This window comes from Aythya fuligula, chromosome 18, assembly GCF_009819795.1.
Source record: "Aythya fuligula isolate bAytFul2 chromosome 18, bAytFul2.pri, whole genome shotgun sequence".
Lineage (NCBI taxonomy): Eukaryota > Metazoa > Chordata > Aves > Anseriformes > Anatidae > Aythya > Aythya fuligula.
In genome coordinates this window covers 4,770,025-4,791,052 of record NC_045576.1, presented here as the reverse complement: position 1 = coordinate 4,791,052, position 21,028 = coordinate 4,770,025, and the positions used below count along the sequence as shown (strand labels likewise).

Here is a 21,028-nt window from a genome sequence, read left to right as displayed (position 1 = left end):
TCGTGTCCTGCGTGCCCCCGAGTTCTCCAGCTTGGTCACCAGTCCCAAATCCACCCCGTGCAGACCACACACACCCTGTTCCTCTCCAGCCCTTACAGGTACTGATCACATCCCACAGGACCCTCACATTCCCCTCTGCCTGCCCCTGAATTTTGGGTACATTTATTACTATTTCTGAGTTTTTGTCCCATTTGTGGAACAGCTCACAAAGCCAGGGCAGTCGGACCGGGGGTCTCATTCGGTGCCATTTCCAGGGATTTTCAGCCAGTTCCTTAAAATAACCCTTTTCAGCCCCCTCTTCCCTCCTGCAGCAGATAAGGTGCGTTCTGAAAACCCAGATAAACTAGATCGACTGCAATCTCTTTATCAAGATCATCAGTTACCTTGCCGCCAACGTGCAACGTGATTAATCTGGCGTGATACATGGCTGGTAAACCTGCGGCATGTCTCCTTCCATTTTCAATTACCTCTGTGAACTGATGAATCCCTCTCCCCAAAGCTGTTCCATTAAGTGTACCACTGATGTCAGCCTGACAGCCCATCTGCTTGTCTGGACCACGTTTCCTCCTCAGAAAGAAAAAAAAGTGACACCTTCCAACTTCAGCAGGTTTCTCAAAAACCCTTGCAACACGTACGTGTGATTTCAGAGTGCCAGTGTGCTCAGAAATACAGGCGATCCGCCCCTCAGTGGCAATGTTCCTGTGCCTTTTTCCTCCTAAACACTGGCTCCTCCATTACTGTGAAATGAAAACATCCACAAGAAAATAATAATAAAAAATAATAAAAATAAATGCTGAGGCCATTTGACCCAGCTGGGTCCTGCCCCACTCCCACCACACTGCAGCCCCCGTTCTGCCTCAGTTCTTCTATCAGGGGGAAATATTTTTTGTATTTTGCAAAGCTGAGCCCAGCACCATTGGAAATCCTGACTGCTGAGATGTCTGGCTTTGTTTTCTTCTGGGCTCCTTGCTAACTCCTAATGGGAATTTATCCCACCCATCCCTATGTGTATTTTCCCTTTTCTTAGGAATAAAAGACCCAGATGGTTTTTAGATGTCCAGACTTTGAAGCCTTCACTCTTATATCACCTCTCTCATGGGTTCTCTCAATTTCTCTACATTTCTTCTTCCAAAACTGAGCATCCCCTCTGCATCCCTACAAGGGCCATCCCAAACCCTTGAGCACTCCTGCGACTCCACAAAGCGAGTAACCACAGAATCACACTGCTCGCCCAAGCCAGGGAAAGCACAGATTTTCAATTCAAGGCAAAGAGCTGCGTCTGCAGCTGCTTCGCTGCTCCTGTCACAAGGAATATCAACATCAGCTCCAGGCAGAGCGGCCGGGTCAGCCGCAGGGGAAACAAGCTGCACTTTTATCACTTTTATGGGTGATTTTACACGACGCAGCAGATTGGGAAGGTGGCAGGAATAGAAAGGCTCTCACCTCCGTGAGCCACCTCAATGAGATAAATAGGGCAGCAAGGTGACCCGGCCTCATGGGGGTGGAGATGTTTCCTCCTGATGGGAGATGCTGCCCCGGTGCCCCCCAGGGCGGGCAGGATGCGGTCCCAGAGATGGGTTCGGGCTGGGGACAGGCTGCACCCAGCTGGAGCAACAGGGCACAGCCTGGCTGTCTCTGCACTAGGGAGAAAGGGAATTTTAAAGCCACTAAAAATCCCCAGGATTTTATAGAGATGCAATAGTAAATGCCACGTTTGCTTGCCTACGTGCCACTTCCACCTCAGGCATCAAGCGATGTGTATTCAGGAGTTATGGAAACCATGCCGTGCCTTTCCCCGAGCCCTCTGCACCTCTGCTCTTCAACCCAGCCCTGAGTTTTGGCTGCAGGCACCCCTGCCCAGAGCCTGGCAGCAGTGCTGGCTTGCACCAAAGTGCACAGCCATGGAGCCAAGCAAACCTTGCATTTAACCAAACCAGATCTTTTCACTTTTTCCACTTCTTTTCCAGCACACACGTGCCATACATTCTGTAATGAGGCTGCTCGTGAGATGCATCCAAGCAAGATGCCACGAGCTCGGATGTGTCACACAGGCACCCTTGTTTCAGAATCATCCAGGATTTGAACAAAGCCCTGACCAGGCTTGACAAGGAGCTGCAGGAGGCAGCAGGCAGCGCAGTTCATGCCGAAGCCTCTGCAACCTTCCCCCTGGGTACGTGCCACAGGGCCAGCCCAGCCCTGCCACCTCTCCCCAGATGTCTGGGACTTCTCCATATCCACCCGTGCTCCGAGTCAGGAAGGAATCTGAAGGCAGAGCTGGTGGCTTTGAAGCTGAGCATCTCTCTCTCACTTTCTTATCCTTCCTAACCAATTCTGAACTGCTGATTTTAATAATCCAATCACGCAAATGCAGGCCGCACCTCCTAGGTGGCGGGACTTTTTTCCCCCTTTCCTCCTTATTTAAACATTCTTTATTCAAGCTTTCATCATTTGCCAGTTAAGTCAACTAATATTCTACTAAACCCAATTTCACTCATGGCTGGAGTGAAATTTCTGTGATTTTTCCTCGTGCCGTGTACCATTAATGGCGCTTGAAATTACGCAAATAAAACTGACGAGCACAAACGCCTTTTTTTCTAAGCGAGCTCAGCCAGGAGATTTGTTTTCGAGAAACCCTCGATCCCGGTCCTGCTCCTGCAGAAACCTCCCCTCCGAGACACCCAGTGCATCCCCACGGCCAGCTTCCTCAGCCCTCGCTTCCCACGAGGGTTCACATCGCCTCCGACGCTGGCAGACACAAGCACCGAGCTTCCCCCTCTGCCAGCTGCCTCCACCAGCTGTGCCCACTCCAGAATAAATCTACAGCAGCTTCTTGTCCTGCTATTTTCCCCTTGTAGGTACTTCAATCAACCAGGGGACGCGTTCCCTTCCCGAGCGCGGGGCAGGCTCTCTGAATTCAGATGACTGCAGGCTTATCTTTACATCCCGTTGACCTATTTTCAAATTAACCCAACCTTTCCCTCCGAGTCATTGCTCCTGGGGCTGAGAAGCCCAGCAGCAAATAGCTCTCGTGGGAACCTGCTGACAGCCCGAGCCAATATCCCACGTTACATCCCACTGCACCCTCTCTGCCCGCATCTGCTGGCATCAGCCAGCTGGGCTGCAGCAGGGGGACTGCAGGAGGGCTCGTGCCCTTTCTGCTCCCTGTTTGCAGAGGCACAGGGAATTACCCAAGGGACAAAGGGTGCTGGAGACAGCCCAAGCAATGTGCTGGCCCCTGGGACAGCCCCGTCACCAGTGATTTAAAGAGCAAAGCAGAGGCTGTGAGATGCACGCCCTGCTGCGTGGCCTCTGCTCCCCGCTCTTCCTTCTGCCAGAAGGGAGGAGATGACCTCAGAAGCAAGGGGTTTCCAGCAATTACAGGACTCTTTGTTAAGCCACCTGCACATTTCTTACACCTGCCACGTGCCACAAGCATCCGGACTCCTTTCCTGGCCTCTGGTTGTGTGCTGTAGCCCAGCTGGGGGAGGGTGCCAGCAATGCTGTTTTCTTCTGAGGTTCAACAGCACCCCACTTTCCCATCGTGGCAGGAGGCAGAGCTCCTCTCACCTTTCTAAATTTTGCTGTGATTACCAAGGTTACGATAACCTCTACGTGATTAAAGCAGAAGTTTCTGCAAAGGCGAAGAAGCCAGCTTAGCGAGTCCTCATTTGGCTACAAAATAAACATATTTCACGAAGGAGGGCAATTTAACAGCTCGGTAATTCGCGCTAATTTATGCACCTTCCATCTCCTACGGGATGGAGCCCTCCGAAGTGGCAGAGATCCCTCCCCATCATGCCGAGGCGGCTCCATCCCTGCTCCCCACGTGGGAGCCGCCAGCAAAGCTCCGAGCAGGGAGATGCTGAGTTAAGGGGAGAAGCACTCGTGGTATTTCTTGGCTGGAATTAGCCAGGAGAAGCCAGAAGTGGTGCCTGAGCTGGACAGAGCTGAACCCCGGCGAAGCGCAGAGGGCGCAAAGCTGCTGATTTCAGCCCTGCTTGCTCTGAACGGCTCCCACAGGGTTCAGTGCCAACTTAAATGAACTGCGGAAAATTACCTGTGTTTGGAGATGTGCTGGCAGAGAGCTCTTCCTGGTCAGAAATACAGCAAATAGCCAATAAATTTCCCAGGAAAGGGAAAGAAATGTTTGGGCTAACCCAGGGAGCAGCCAGGGCGCTCTCGTGCCAGCAGTGCCTGTGCGCACCTCGCCTTGCTGGGCTGCCTCCTGCTGCCCCGGTGACATCTGCAGCAGCCCAAAATAAAGGATATTTTCAGCCAAATCATCACAGGCACCACTAGAGCAAAGCCGGTTCCTACCCACTGATGTCCCAGGCCCCTGGGTGCTGCATCATCTAGGACGTACCTGCTGGAAACATGCCCTGATTAAATTACAGATGGAAAAAAAAAAATAAAAAATACACCCAGCCTCTCCCCTGGAGTGCAGCATCCAGCCCGATGCCCCAGCACGGACATGAAACCCGCTTATAGAAACACACGGTCTCCAGGAATGGGAAGAGCGGACACTACACAAAACGCATTTCATGCCTAAAGGAGCTGATCGGTCCCACGACCTTGCCATGCCATCAGCACCACGCGTGTCTGGCCACTGCTGGACATCTGCTTGTCCCTGCACGATGCCAGGGCTGCGTTTGCCAGCTGGAGAGGGAAGGTGAAGCCTGGAGGCCGGGCACCACGTTGGTTTTCGTGCGAACAGATGCGAGGCGGAGAGATGGCTTTTATCTGCCAGAAAATAATTAGAAATGCCTTCATCTGGCCATCGCGTTTCCATTCGAATGGCCCTTCTTGCAGCCTGAATACACCTCAGTGACCGTGGAAAGCACGGGAAAATAGCGGCTCTAATTAAGTAGATGCCAGGCAGCGAGATGAGAGCGGTGGCTGCGCTAGCTGCAAGCACTGGGATGCAGGCAAGGGCTGAGCAGAGCCCCGTGCCGTGGCCGTGCCCCACTTGTTGGGATGCTCCTCGCCTGCACCCCGTGGCTCACAGCCTCTGCTGCTCACCAGGGAGAGGGCTGCCAGCAGGGGAACAAGCACATGCCTAAAATTAAGTGCCCTGCCAGGGCCTGTGCTGTGAGTCCAGGACTTGACACCGGAGCAATTAAGCTCCGAGAACACTTTGTAAAGCCCTGACCCCGCGAGGCATCAAATCCTGTTTTCTTCGACTTTCTGTCCTGCCTTATGAGCTGTTAATTTCAAGGGGGCGATTTCAAAAGCACCTTTCAGCGCTGCCAGGATCAATACTCCCCATCACTTCAGCAGCGTGCAGAACCGCCCCCAGCTCCCGAAACCCCTTCCCCAGCAGCCCCCCCTGAAAGCAGCCAGAGGTGTTGGTGTGACCGTGCCCACCAGCACCCGAGGACAGGGCAGGAGCCCGGTGCCCATCCTGCCACGTCCCCAAGGTGCTGGGGGGGATGCTCAGCTGCGTGCACCCAGTGACGATCGTGGGTTTGTGATGGCACAGCCACTGCTCCAAAGGCTCTCCTTGTAATTTTCCAGCATCTCCTTCGAGCTGCCTCATTAGGAACCCAGCTCAGGTCCTGCAGACAACCCTCCCCTCCCCTGCCTCGCACAGCAAGCCTGGTTCTTGTCTCTCTGCAAGCGCATCTGGGCTACCAAAGCAGCACGGGGGGGCTTCAAGCAAGAACCGAGTGCTTATATTCAGATTTGAGAGTGTCTATTTTATTCAGGTCTCAAAACACTGCTGTCTCCCTCTCCTGCCCCTGCACACCCAGCACACCTCGTAACCCACCTGGTCCCCTCCCAGCACATTGCAGCACAGCCAACATGTGCCCAGTGATGCTCTGCTGCCGTGTTTCACCTCCAGCCTGGCAAGATGCATCAGAAGGCAGCTAATAAATGAACCAAGAAATGCAGGAGAGGACAAACACCCGCCTTTGGTTCAACAGCAGGAGAAAAATTAAGCTCTGGCAGGACACAGGAGCGTGATTAGCAGGTCTCGAAGCTCCAGAGCGGGCAAAAATGAGGCTGGATTTGGTGTGGTGCGGTAATTCGACAGCCCCTGCAGCTCACAGGGAAGTGCTGGCACTAAGCTACATGATCTGTCCGAGCCAGAAGCGTCTGCAGCCCAGACAGGACAGACAGACAGACACTGGGTGTGATGGGGACAGAGAAGTTCAGGGACGTGGTGAAGGACACGCAGCAGCGAGGTGGGGACATGGCCTCCTGCCTCCCCTGTGAAGGTGAGCAACCTGATCGATTCCTGGAGCCTGGTTTGGAACCAGGCCATGGAAAAAACAGGGCTGGGCTCAGCAAATCCTTCGCTCCGGGTTCGCTTTCATCCCCAAAGCACCTGGGAAAGGCCAGCTCAGCACCTGGGCACTTCACCGTTTGCAGTTTAGCCGCTGCTGCTCTCCTCCTTGGAGCACCGTGCAGATGCCATGCTCCAGATCCCTTTGCACGCCCAGCCCGCCAGGTGCCACCTTTGGGGGCCAGGGACTTTCTCTTCATCCTGTTTACCCAATCCCCATACTTTAGACCCAATCCTGACCACTGCCTCCGGGCATTGCTGCATTGCAATCAATAAACACACCAGTAACAAGCAGCTGGCAGGTAACTGCTGGCTGAAGAGTGCGCACACAAACCTTTTAGCCATCCCTTGCCAATGATCAATACAGGTATAAAAACCAGCTCAGAAACGTGAAGGAGCAAAAACAGACCAGGAGAGAGGTTATTCCATGCTGAATAATGTATGGGCACCAGGCTTTGCTCCGCGAAGCCGTGCTGGGCAGGAGCAGCTACAGCTCCGAGCTGTGAAGGGAGCAGGGGGGTGCCAGAGAGAAATAAACAAAAAGTGGAATCAACATTTCACATTTCTGGAGAGAAATATCCCCAGACCCAGCCCAAAGCTGGATCCTGGCTGCGGGCTGAGCTGGTGATCGCAATGATGAGATGTGAGCCAGGGGAACCCCAAAAAACCTGCAAGGTGGTGCTGCTGGAGGGGCTTCACCCGAGGCACCCGCAGCCACGCGTGAGCTCCCTGAGCCACCCCAGGGGGCTGCACGGGGTCAGCAGGAGGGGGAATCGGAGCACTTGGGTGGGTTTATCTTTGCTGCCCACCCTCAGCAGACCCAACTGAGGAGCTGAGCAGGGACAGAAGCATCACAACGCATTCCTGATGTGGGCTGTAGCCAGTTTTCCCTTGAACATCGTGTAAGGAGGGAGAAGAGGGGGGGTTCTGGGTCCGTCCCAGCACTGCAGCCCCCTCCTCGCACATCCCCAGCTCTCTGCACAGCATCCCATGCCCGCAGCCACCAGCAAAGCCCCCTCGGGACCTTGGCTAAGCACACAAGATTAACGGCCAGCACAGCTCGTTATTAATCACACACCTTCAGTTAAGCCTCCCGCTTGCTCCCGGCAGCACGGGGGCTTATCTCAGCCCTCCTCCATGGCACGGTGGCAGGGAGCTTTCCAAAAGGTCAGCAGGTACCGAGCCGGGTCCCATCCAGCACCGGGATGGGTCTGCAAAGCTGGACCCAGCTCCAGCCCCAGCTCCTGCCCCGCTCGCCCCAGCTGTGGAGGATCCGTGTGTCCAGGCATCTCAGGGAATAGGTCCAAAGCCACACAGCCAGAGCAGATTTCATCATGGCCAAGCGGTGCCAGAACTCCTACGCTTCTCAGAAAGCTGAAACCTTCCAGGGCCTCTCCCCAGGGTGGCTCGCAGGGGGAAACAAACCCTGCACAACCCCCGGGAAGCCTCAGCCAGCTCCTTCCCCTCATTAAACAACCACCGTGAGGCCCTCCATCAAAAAACACAGGCAAGAACGAGGCAGCAACAACAAAAGCCTCCCAGCCATTAACTTCCTCCGTCCTGGAGCACACGGATCCAATTCAGCACGTCGATTTAGCTCAGCACGCAGCGCAGCACAGGGATGGCCGCGATGCATGCCCGTGCCTCCTTGAGAAGCTGCTGCATCTTGCAGCAGGACCAGGATTATTTTTTTTTTGGAGTTAATTACTCGGGAGCTAATTCTGTTCATTAATTCTGAATGCTGCAGGGACTGGGTTGGGTTTTTCTTTTCTTTTCTTTCCTTTTTTTTTTTTTTTTCCCCAGGATTGTTATTTATTTTTTGCACTCCCTTCCCAGCACAGCTCATTATGCGGCAGATGCTAGCTTAAGCATCGCCCCAAATCTCCCTGGTCCACGAGGCGACTTCAGGCTTTTCTCCATTTACATCCTGCCCTCGTTTGCATTTTCATTGGCACTTGCCCTCCAACTTGACATCTCTGGCAGGAGCCCAGGAAACCTTGCGAGAAGCCCGGTGATAACAAGCTCAGCAGCAGAGCCCCACGCCCGCTCGGGCATCTCCTGTATGACCACCTCCTCCTTTTTTCTTTTTCCACTTAATATTGGTCTTTCTTGGAGACTGGGTGCTGAGGGTGGCAGGGTGCAGCTGTTTGCACGCTCCCACCCTGCCTCACCCCATGGCACACCACAGAAAGCACCCCAAAATTCCCCCGTGGGTCCCCAGACCAACCCCAGGACCTCCAAAGGAGGGCTCCTTGGTGGCTGCCACCCCCTCGCAAGGGACACGGGTTATTTTTGGCAGCCTTACTCAGCTGCCTCACAGCCGAGCAGGAAGGGAGGGAGGGAAGGAAGGAAGGAAGGGAGCACGGCTGCTGCTCAGACACCACTGGCACAGCCATGTACCCGCTGTGGTGTGGAGGGAAGAGCCCCCAACCCGTGGGACATCCTGCAGCCACACGGCCCCCAGAGAGCATTGCTGGGGAACGGGGGCCAGAATGGACACGGGAGATGCTGTGTGCTGACAGCAAGGGACTAACGTTGCTCAGATCCAGCCCCAGGACCACGCAATCAGCCCCACACAAAGCCTTAAATTTGTACCGATCTCTCCCACCTCCTTGGGATGCGGAGGGGATGGGATCGAGCCCAGCATGTCAGCACCAACCTAGAGCCTGCACCAACCATGGGCAAGGGAAAAGCCAGCCCTGAGCTTTGCAGATCTCATGATTTCAGACAAGTGCACGCCCCGAGGGCATCGCGCACCCGCGGCACCCACCTCTGCAGCTCCTTCAGCGACACCGTCACCCTCAGGCTGTGTCCCAGGAGGAAGAGGGCAGCCAGGATGTCCGCCCACTGCACCATCTCGCCCAGCGGGCCCCCCTTCAGCACCCGCGGGCTGAAAACGTCCCCCGACTCCTCCGTCAGGAAGCCGATGTGAACCAGGATCTGGGGACGGGAGGAGAGGGGTCAGTGCCGAATGGGCGGCTGGGGGGGGGAATGATGTTGTCACCATCAGGCAGTTTGGTTTTTAAAGGCTTTGGCCAAAAATGACTGATGATTGTGCCCCCCTCCGCCTCCTCCTGCAGGCTGTAATTACTCAGGGAAATCACTCGGGTGTGAAGACAAACAATCTATGCCCAATTAGCAAGGACCCAATATTCAGATGCTCCCAGCGGCTGGGCTCTCTCTGTCTTTAGACCTGGTCCTTTTCCCCCATGCCCATCAGGGGCTGTTCATGGATGGGGCAAGAATCTCTCTGCAGAAAGGGCCACCCAGGGGAGGGCAGAGGGAAAATGCCAACAGGATGGCCAACAGCCTCCAGCACCCCTAGGAGCTGTGCCACCCCCTCCCCAAATTGCAGTATTCTGCTGTAAAATTCTGCCCAGATTTTGGTCACGCTTGTCCTGTGTCGTCCTGAGCGCACACAGAGCCATGGCCAAGGCCACCCTGCTGGGAATCACAGAATATTAGGGACTGGAAGGGACCCTAAAAGATCATCTAGTCCGATCCCGCTGCCGGAGCAGGACCAAAACCCACAGGAACACAGCCCAGCTTCTGAAACCACTGGAGCTGAACGCTCCGTGTCCCCATCCCCACACCAACACCCCCCCCGCAAGCTGCTCCTACGTGTTTCTGGTCTCTTTGCCGCCCCTTCAGCTTCTGCTCGAGGCGCCGGGCGGCCCGCAGCCACTGCTGGGCCAGGTGCCGGATCCTTTTCTTCATGAAGCTGAGCGACTCCTTGCCCGTGCCCACCAGCTCCAGCAGGCGAGCCAGGTCGCTCCGGAAAGCTGCCTGCAGGAGAAGGGAGAGATGCTTTGTGCCTGCTGGCAAGAAAAGTACTGATTTATTTTTTTTTCCCCAAAAAAAAAAACGTTGGAGAGGGATGGCTTCACTTGGGAAGCCTGACGCAGAGGACAGGTGGGAGAAGCGGGGGATTTTAGGGGTTGCTTCCCCTTCTTGTTGCCTCTCAGCTCGGCTCTTGATGTCAGGGACATGGGAAAGAGCCCTTGGGCTGCCCACACCTGGGGATGGCAGTGACATGGGGGCGCCCAGGGCAGCCCCAACCAGCCCCCCTTGCACCACGGTGAATGCCACGCATCCAAGGTGCCTTCCCAACTGAACCACCCCCCTCTCATCAGAATTGGTGCTGGGGACGGCCCCAGGGACATTTATTGCAGCAGCTCCATACCCGTCACATCCCCCTGATGTCCCCAACCTTACCTGGGCGCGGGGTGGTGGCGGGGGTGACGGGGCGGCCGCCGTCTGGTTCCTCCAGGGCAGGGGAGGGCAGAACCACTCGACTTCGCTGAGGTAGATGAGGAATGAGCACTCGGTGCCGTCCACGCCAAAAAATGCATAGCAGGGGTCAGAGGTCCACCGGGCCCTCATCCACTGCAAAGGGGGCAAAGAAACATGGGGGGCTTGTCTCTGGCGCAGGGACCCTCGGTCCTCTCCCCCCTGAGCTACGTTGGGGCTTGGGGATGAGGGCAGGGGGACAAATGGTGAGGAGCTGCTGGAAAAGGAGGGGTGGTTGTGTTCCTTTTTTTGTGATTTTTGTGTGTGTGTGTGTGTGTGTGTATTTTTTTTTCCCACCAGTTCTAATTCTTCCCCCAGACCGGAGTCATTACCTCCTAGGAAACGATGCGCTATGGGGACTTCTTCCCATCCCCTGTGCCAGGGCTGCGGATTTCACAGCCCCAGGCACACGGCGGGGTGAGGAGGCAGATCCAGCAGCCATCCCCGTGAAGGATTTCACGTGCAGGAGAACAACCAGCGACCGCAGACCCCATTCATCATCCCTCCCGCCCGGCTCCTGCCAGCCTCTTCCTAATTCAACTCCAAAACCAAATCTCCTCGGGAGACAGGTCGCAGCGCCTGCTATGTAAAATGCACCAATCACCCAGACAGGAGATCGAATTACAGCCTTCCACAATTAAATTACATCCCGAATTCGCTCCAATCGTGGACGGAAAGGGTGCCTTGTGCTAGGGGAGGTGGAAAACGCAACGCCCCGGTGTCATTTCAATGTACCCTTCAGTGTCTTTGCAGGGAGACTCAGCCCTGCAGGATCCTGAGCTGGAAGCAGGAGGCCGGGGAGGGGAGGGGAGAGGGAGATGCTTTTAATTAGTTCATGTAAATATGCTCTCTGACAAAGCAATCGTGCTCCAGGCCAAATGCCAGGCTGCGCTGAGGTGTAAGGAGCGCGCCGTGGCGGGCAGGACGCGGTATTTGCGATCGAGGTCCCTGCCACCTTAACAAGATGCTCTTCTGCGACACGCTGAGGTTATTCCCCAGACACCGGCACTGCTCCAGATATTTAAAGAAGATGTGACAGTGCTTTCTCCTCGCCGTGCTTCTGTCATTAAACACAGAAAATACCGGCAGGGAGAGACAGACTCAGGGAGCTGAGCCCGCTGCTGCCTGCCAGCCTCCGGGTCCCCAGCCCTTCCCCGCTGCTTGAAGCCTTTCTCAGCAGTTTCCAGTTGGGGTCAGCTCCGACTCACCTCCACCTTCCCAGCGCAGTCAGGGTATTTGGGGTCCCTGGGCACCTCGCACTGGTCCCTCCTGCCGTCCCCCACTGCGGAGAGAGGAGTTGGGTGAGGCAGCGCCGGCTGGAGCCACGCGAGGGGATGGGATGGGATGGGGCTGGCAGCCCCCGGGCATCACGAGGCAATGTTTTTAGGAGAAAACTAGGGCTGGCAGAGACCAGGGAGTGGGAGTTCCCACCCAGGCTCCTCTTCCTGGCTGTAACAGCAAGGCGAGAGCCCTGGAAACCACGCTCAGATCAAAGATGCTGCGACCACACGCTGCATCCGCACTGAGCTGTCCCAAGCCGTGCCAGGAGCTCTGCCCAAGGGCTTCGCGTGCTCCCCTTGGTTTTACAGACTGGAGTGGGTTATGTAGCCTCAGATCAGCATCCACCCCACATTTTTACCAAGTTCTCCAGGGCAGGATCTCCCTATTGCACCTGTGTACTGTGTCGGAGCCCAGCTGTGCACAGGACACTTACTTTTTGCGCTCATGAGGCTGTTCCGGAGAATCTGATCTACTTTTATTGCGATGTCCGAGACGTTTTGAGCGATAGCTTGGATCCTCTCCATCAAACCAGCTGCTGGCTGGAACCTGGGAATAAAGCAGAGACACCCTGAAAACATCCCCAAAACCCAGGCAGAGCTGAGCTGTTGTGTGCAACACGGGAGCGCCTCATCCTGCGCAGGCTTGGCACCAAGCTCAGTAGCTTCAAAGAGATTAGGCTTTAAAACAGCATAAATCGGTTTTCTGCTATTTTTTTTTTCCAGTGTGCTCATAAACACAGATATAGCCATGCATTTTACATGGGGAAGTATTAAATATGCCGGGGAAATCTGTTTTCCTTATTTCAGACGTGCTATGTTTGAAAATCCTCTGCTGCGATTGTTGGTCTCGCAGTGCATGCAGGAAGGTTGGGGGGAGAAAAGAACCAAAAATCAAGCCAAAGGATGAACAAAACAACAAAAGGTGAAGGACAGAGCCACACCACAAAGCATGCAGGACATGTGGGTGGCCCGAATCACCACCAATGGGTGGGTGGATTTCCACTCCCCCTGGTGAGGTGCAGTGCACGAGGGCTTTGGGGACAGGGGGACGGCTATGGGGACAGCTTCGGGGACAGTGCCATCGGCAGCACAGCCTGAGCTGGCCTTGAGCTCAGTGTCACAGCCTCCACAGAGCACGTGGGGACCTTCCTGGTACGGCTGGAGACCAAATGCCACCAGCGTGAGTTGCTGTACATGTACATGAGCTAAGGCTCCCGATCAATGCCGTCCTGGGTAAGCAGCACCATTAAACCCCTCTACACAACGCACCAAGTGGCACAAGTGACAGCACTGCAAAGATGCCTGATGTCAGTTAAAACCTAGTATAATTTACACAAAGGCAGGAAAATTCAATCCACTAGCAGTGGCGCCCTGCCTCGCTTGGTGAGGGGCAGATCTCCACCTCCGATGCCTCGCTTACAGTTTCTACCGCAAACGATGCCCTCATGAGCTCGGTTATCATGGAAAATAATTTTCCCTTCTGCAGTGTCAGGGCCACGAGCTTTTTCTGCTGCTGCTGAGATCGTTATAATACAAAGAAATGTCCTAAGTAGGGAGCAAACCCAAAAGGACTACCTTGAATACTCCCGGCACAGAAATAGGTACTGATACCAGGTCCTTCCCCCTGAAGTTTTATGCTTGTTCTCCAGCGGATCACTGAACCTGGAGGCTGGGATTTAAAGCACCTCTGTCCTCAAGGCTAAAAAAATCCTGGTTTTATGAACCGATACTGCTCCGGCTGTTGATTTAAAGTCCATTCTCCGGCAGCAAGCAGCCCACATTTTTCCTTCTGGCATGGTTTATGACCATCGATACTCAAGCTGCATACCTCTACGGGGAGCCACATATCTTAGGCTTTTAAGAAATAATAATTAAATGCAGAGGACACCATTGCCCCCAAGTAACTTCCAACCTTTTGCAGAGAATAAAGCCCAGGTCTCCTGCCAGCTGCTGTAACTGCTGAAACAGGGAGATTCCTCGTGAGACCCTGGCAAAATACAGACACAGAAATGACCTATGACAAGCTTGGCTTGTGAGCGTGGCTCTGAGGAGACAAAACGCTCCCAGTCTGAGGGCAAAAGTGCTCAGCCAGCCCTGAAAACTCTCAAAGCCCTGGTTTTTGGTAGCTTTTTTCCACCAGGAAGCCGTGGTCAGTTCATGCAGGTGATGAGCACACACAGACTAAAAAATAAAAAGCCAGGACAGGCAGGTGAGGATCAAACATCTCCAGAATTACTGAATTTACAGCCAACGAGCCCAGCCTCCTGCTGTAACAACAGGAGGGGGACGATGGCTTGGCAGGAACGCTCCTCAGGTTTCTCCAGCACTCACAGCAAAGCGAAAGGATGGGCACAGACAATGCAACAGCAACCCTACTCCAAAACACCTAAATCAGGGCACGGTCCAACCTCTACCTGCAGCCAGAAGCTGCCCCAAGATCTGGCCAAGTCTAATCCAGCCCCCAGCAGTCAGGAGAATCCCAATGATTGAAGGCAGCCTTGGTCTCCATCTCCTCCCTGAGAACCTCCAGACATCAGCAAGGACCAAGCACTGGCACTTCCAAACATAAAATCAGGATCTTCACCCCCAAATAAATGGCTCAGCCCCACAGCCAGCACCAATCCTGCTCACTGCCACCAGATCTGGCCCGGTGCCTGTCAGTTCACCCAGCTCCTGCTGCAGCTCTTCCCCGAAAACAAAGGCTTTGAGGCTTTGATGTAAGATGTGTGTTTGATCACGGCATGTCAGCAGCACTCGCAGCTCTCCGAAACAAGACAGCCGCGTCGTGCCAGGCTTCCTGCAAGGCACAGGAGGGTTACCTGAGAGGAGACGAAAACTGAACTGACCTGGATCAAGAAGCCAAGGGGATGTTTCGCTCCCTTCAGCTATTCTGGAGCTGAAATGTCCAGTGTGGTCCTTGGCATGTTTTATATATTAAAAGGAAGGAGTAACTGCAGAAAACATCCTGAACCATGCTCAGTCTCACACCACCTGCACCTTTACTCTTCAAATCAAGCTCCTCCAACCTCCCCCCCTGCTTTGGGCACTGGGTTCCAAGGGCTTTGGGTGCAGCACCCAGCACACCGCCTCCTCTGCTGGGCAGCAAGGCACAGCTCGAGCAGCAAATTTCATTTAACGTGCTAATGAGACGAGAAAGAGGTTAAGCAGAAGTTACATCAGCTATCATTAAAGCGATTTGTCACCTGGGTAGAGGACAAGGAAATAAAACACCAAAGGCAAAACCTCTAAGGCAAAGAGGTTTCCTGCAGCTCGTCAGAATTCGATACCTTAATTCTTAGCACCTGGAGACACTGGGAAGGACAAGGTAAGTGGCTTGTTCTGCTAAATGACAGCTCAGCAGAATGGAAACGTGGCTCGTTATCCAAAAACAGCAGCGAGATCACAAAATGTTGACCCAGCACGAGAAGCAGGGTGCGGAGTCACGGCATGTGGCCGGAGCAGGACGGTGCCTGGAAGGGACCGGGCAGGACACGCTCCATGTCCCACAAAGCCTGGCCCCTGCGGGGTCTCAGGCTGCGGGTGCAGCCCCCACCAGCACAGCAGGATGAAAAGCTCTTTACCAGCAACACTGCTGCACAGGGAGCAGCAACGGGCCCCTTCTTTCCTTCTTGCTTTTTAAATTTTTCTCTAGCGACGATATAAATGCCACCGAAATGCACTGGGGCTATGCCAGCTATTGAAACTATAGTAAATTACTACAGGTTTTCTAGAAGAAATTTTTCCCTGGGACCTTAAAACCATTTACTACGGCAAATACAGTACTTTTACTTCTAACCATCAATATTGATTTCATCTTTATTATTTTCAGATTTATACTTCCCCGTGTTGATTACGATTCAGATCACACGGTGGCTTATAACGCACTGTATACAGTATTCATCTCATTTCAAAAACTGCTATTAAGATGTATCTTTCCCCACAGGCAGATCATTTGCCATATAATGTAGCCAGAGGTTGAATTTTCCTTTACTTTTTTATACATTAATTTGGTTCCCTTCACTTTGTCTCTCGCTCGCAACCCTGCAGCAGCGGCTCAGACTCAAGCTTGTTTATCCCTTTACAAGGTACCGTATTTTTATTGCCTTTTATAAAAAGTGGCATTATGAAAAGATGAATCTCTTTCTATTTGTGCGTTGTCTTCATAATACAAACCCTAAGCATATTTGTTTGCTCATCCTATATTTCTTGCTATTAACTGCTGAAAGCGGTGACTTTGGAGGACCGCTACAGATGGGGAAAAGCAGATGTTTTGAAGATACATCAACAAACGCAACGTTCGTACAGAGCCGTTTACCAAAGGATTTCAACTTGTTCACGGTGATGTGCTGTCATTTGCCTCTTTAAAGATTTTTTTTGCCCAAAGACACAAGGCAGAAGAGACAGTCAAGCACAAAATGTGTCTGCCCAGCTGCACCACAGGACAGGGAACCCAAATCCCAAGGGGCACTGATGGCAAACCTTCTATCCACATCCTTGTGTGCATCCCCAAGTCCTCTACAAGGGGATGGCTTGCACTCAAAAACACAAAGAGAAAAAAAAAACAAAACAAAACAACAAAAAAAAAACCCTTAGGGCAGGGAGGTTGCCTGCTAGCTGCTGCTCTCCCCAAATTTCAGATCGCTGCCCCCTGTACCGCAGCTCACAACAGGGGCTGCGGCAGGGGTTGGCCAGGTGCCCCATTCATGAGGACCAGCCACACATCTTGTGTTTATTTAAGTTCTGAACCTGGATTTATCACCAGAAATCTGGTACTGGAGCACATCCGCAAGCTTTGCTTGGCCTTAGCACGCAGCCATGGGTGGCCGTGAGAAACACTGAGCCCCGTGGGGTGCCACGGTGGGAGTTTGGAAAGGTTCAAAGCCATAGGGAGCAGAGGAAAAGCCCAAAGCCTTTCTATCAACCTGGCAGAAAAGCACAGTTAAAGGAGAAAAAAAAAAAAAAAAAGGAAAAAATAGGGAAAAAAACAGGCAAAGGTGACCAAAACCTGCTGCACACCACATTACTGGGAATCCCATAGCTGACAGGGCACAAAGTTCAGCAAGATGTGGGGCTGGGGCACGCACCCCATGCTCCCCAGCCTCATTACGGCCCCTGGTGGTCCCCTGGATGCCCCAGATCCCATCCCAGCACAGGTACGGTGCCGCTGATCCCCAGGAGCTGTGCACTAAACCCTGTGCAACTGAGAAGGGTTTTATGCTTCACAGGCAGCCCCGGCCGGTCAACCGGATAAAAATAAAAAATTGCATTAAAAAAAAATATATCACAGAACCGTGCACGCTTCAAATATAATTTCTGGTATCTCTGTATTCAGCAATCTTTTTCATTACATCTCAGGGCTGAGACAAACAGCTCAATCTCCTCTCCGTGAATACTTGAATAAAGACCCAAGATCGCTCGGGCTCTGTTTGCACTCTTTGTGAATTCATATCGGGCAAATAACCTAGAGAATACATTATTTCAGGACAGGACCATGCCAGGGAAACTCATTTGAAGCAAATATTGGATGCTGCACGAGCAGAGCTGCTGCCGAGCTCCTCCAGTCGAGCTACTTCAGCAAATTGTGGGAAGGAAACCACGCGGGTGACCGGCCCTGGCTGTCCGAATGACAGATCACGTTGTAAATACCGGGGCATTTTCCTCACTGAAGTGCTTCGATTTATTTTAATTTCCATTTACCGCAGGTGACGTTCTGCACAAAAATGCATTTAAAGGCTCAGGCCCTGAGTGAGCTGCGGCGCCCCTTGGGGAGCCTCTGCCTGCGCAGGGAGCAGGCAACACGTTTCCCAGGAAATAAGGTCTCTGATGAAAACCTGGCCCAGCTTCCCAATCAGCGTGGTATTGCAGCCCTGCACCGAGCACCCAGCGCATATTTCCACACAAGCAGAACTTGCCAGCGATGTGTAATCAAGAATGTTAATTAAAATATTTTACGAATGCTATAAGCTGCTGAGGGAGCCTTCCCGAGCTGGATAGGAGGCTGCAGCCGCAAGCCCAAGCCCTCTTCTCCCTAACGCCTTGTGGAGCAGAACAGAGCCAAGCCCTAAGCACAGGTGTCAGCGAGTTTTATTCCTGTGAACACAAAGGGTCAGAGATACAAGGGTTACAGGCTCAGTCACCTCAATGTACCTTAATCTTCGCTTGATTGGGGCATAAATCAGAGGTATTTGCTGCACGCTCGGGCAGTCTGATGCCTGCAGGCTGCCAGAAACGGCCTTTGGGGGGCCCTGGAGATGTTGCCATGCTCAGCAAGCTGCTGAGAATGACATCCAAAAGCAACCTGCCCCAAAGTTAGACGAAAATACCCATTTTGCCCACCTGAGGCTGTGCTGTGGGCTCTGTGGAAGGATGCTCCCCATCTCCTGCGGGTACTGAGGGCTCTCCAGCCGCAAGCTGCCCGAGGTGACTCAAGCACAGCTCCAAACCAACAGGAGAGCACTTTAACTCCACGTCTAACCCATTGAGAAGCCTCCTTGGGAAAGCCCTGCGTAAGGCAGCCCCCAACACATCGACATTTCGGGCTGAAAATGAACAAAAAGCAAAGCCTGCTGAGGCATTGACCACAGCAAACTGAGCTGGAGGTGCTGGGGGGATGCAAACCCAGGAGCAAGGGGGGAGAGGAGCCAGGTGCTGCCATGGGGACCCCAACATCAGCAGCAGCGTCCCCAAGGTGCTCCTCGATGGCAGCGATTTGGGGACAAACGGAGCTGGGCAGGACGCAGGAACCCCATCCATTCGGTGACACGCTGTGAGACCTGTAATTACCAGGGGAATTTGGAGTCATGTAACGATTACAAGAACAAATACTTTAAGCGCATGGAAATTAACTGAGCCCTGGCAGTAATTAAGCTTGAAGATTAATCAGTCATTAGCAAATAACACTCTTCGTCTGCTAACCACTACGCAGGGCTGAGGGGCAGCAAGGCAGGGCACCGGCACACAGACCCCAGCCTGGGACCCCTGCTGCCACTTCCCATGTGGGGACAGCCCCAGGATGGGGACCAGGGCTCCCTCAAGCCCCCAGCTCTGGCATTTTTGGGGTCCATTTAGGATCAACCACCTCGCACCCGCTCCATCCCGCCCCAAACTCTTTCCAACAGGGCACTGGCGCTTCCCCTGCTGGCTAACATTTCCCCTGCCCAGCAAACAGCTCTCCAGGAGGCTTCCATAAGTACTTCTAATTTCCTTCCCTCTGATGATTTACGAGGGTTGCATTCAATTAACAGAGACATTGATTTTCCTGCAGCTGACTGGCAGCCTGCTGGCGATCTGTACAAAATCCACCGCTCACCTTCCCGCACGGGCAGGGAGCACAAACGGCTGGAAAAGGGCTCAGGAATCCCAGGCACAAGGCAGGGTGCTGCAGCTGGTGCCCCTAACCCAGTGTGAAAAACCAGAGATCTTCCCAAAAAAAACTCTGGGCACCTCCTCTAGGGCAGATTTTGGATGCTTGGGTGTACCAAAACCATCTCTAAAGCCCTGCAGGGGCGATGCACAGAGGCACCCACGCACGCTCAGCCTCAGACAGCACCTATGGAGCTGAAGATGATTTTTGCCATCTTGGGGAGCCTTCCAGCTGCGTAAAGATGCTTGTCCTGACAGCTGGGGGCTTCCCAAGGCCGGTGGTTCATTGCACCCCATGTATTTGGATTCCTCCCTGTCCCTTTCCCTGCAGAAATCCACCCCTCCGGGCTGGTGCGGGGGCACGGGCTGTGCTGCTGATTGCAGGGTTTCCACACAGCACCCGGGGGGGCTTCAGCTCGTCCCTATTCAGGAGGTGCTCTGCAAGCCCACAGCCTTCCTATTTCGGTGGCGATCCTATCATAGGCACGAGAGCACTTTGGGAAAATGAGAAATAACCCGCTGCTGCTCAGGAGCGGCAGACACTGTGCTCGTGGCTGTGCTGACCGGGATGGGGATGAGCGCAGCAGCTGTGCTAACCCAGAGGGGCTTTAAAGAATCAAATCCCTTTGAAATTACCACCCTTTAATTGTATCAGCGTTGGCTGACAGCTTCACATCGGTCACGAGAGATCAAAGAGGGAGGGAGGAGGGAACAGGCCAGGATGGAGCCCACAAACCCAAGGCTGGGGCTGCCTCGGGCTCGGCTGGAGCCCCCTTCCCCTTGCAGCCCTACAATGAAGCCAAGCTGCAGGGGCTGCAGGGGAGGAGGAAGGAAAAACTCTCAAAGACACTAAGGACCATCAGCCCCACCAGCTTCATCTGCTGTTTGGGATGCTCCCAGGGGATAATTTATAAAGAGCAAAAGGTGAGGAGCTGGCAGAAGTCGCCCCTGCCGAGGGATATTCTGCCCCTGAAAACTGAGGACGCTGTAATTGCCAGCACTCGGTGCCATCTCAGAGGAGCCACAAAACACAGAGGATGCTTTGAGGAAGTCTGTCAGCCCTCATCCTCCATGGTCTCTCTGTCCCAGACTCAACAGATGAACCAGCCCCCCCCCCCAGCCCTGCCATTAGAAACCTGGAGCTGTGACACCCCACAGCCAGGGTCACTGCGAGGTGTCACCCCCACGTGTCCCCAAGGGCCACTCATCCCTCCGAGGTGTCTGAGACCACCTGGGACAAGCAGCTCCGCAGGGCTGCCGCCACCCAGAGTGACATTTCCCTCCAAAGCGATCGCTGCCAGCCCACAGAAACACTTCTAAGCTCATCTTTTGGCTGCTGATGTACAGAAATTACCATAACCTGGAATCGCTCGTTCTTTTAATGAGAAATTGGCCAAAAACGTCATCAGATCAGAGCCAGCGCCTTCCAGTCTAGCAGCCACATCCCTTTCCTGGGCAGGATTGCTGCTGTCCTGCTCATGCCCCCAGCCATCAGCCAGCCCCGCGACGACAACATCCCCAGCAGCTGCCGTCACGCAGACGAACGATGTTTTTCAGTGGTTAAAATTACATTACTGAAAAGGCAAGAGTGCGCACTCGCAGGCTTCCTGTGCAACTCTAATTCGTGCGTGCACTCAGTTCAGCGCAGCCCAGCCTTTAATTGCAGGCTCTCTTACTCTATTTTCCATTAGAGGTGCAGAAGAGACTCGGAAGGAAAGCGAGGGAGAGGAGTGGAAATGATCGTGGAAACACCGAGGTGCAGAAACCCTCGCCAGCCACCAAGCACAAGCAGAATGCTGCAGCCTCGGTG

The 21,028-nt window shown here is 53.7% G+C and overlaps 1 protein-coding gene across 2 annotated transcripts in view; it reads right to left on the bottom strand.

Annotated features, from left to right (window-relative positions):
* Positions 1-21,028, bottom strand: part of MGAT5B (alpha-1,6-mannosylglycoprotein 6-beta-N-acetylglucosaminyltransferase B) — a 56,408-nt gene that overhangs the window by 13,893 nt on the left and 21,487 nt on the right. For both annotated transcript variants that reach the window (XM_032199864.1, XM_032199865.1), the window contains exons 4-8: positions 12,291-12,403; positions 11,785-11,858; positions 10,502-10,672; positions 9,908-10,072; positions 9,057-9,226 (exon numbers count right to left, since the gene is read on the bottom strand). In XM_032199864.1, the coding sequence (XP_032055755.1) occupies positions 9,057-9,226; positions 9,908-10,072; positions 10,502-10,672; positions 11,785-11,858; positions 12,291-12,403 (693 nt within the window). The remainder of the gene's footprint in view (positions 1-9,056; positions 9,227-9,907; positions 10,073-10,501; positions 10,673-11,784; positions 11,859-12,290; positions 12,404-21,028) is intronic.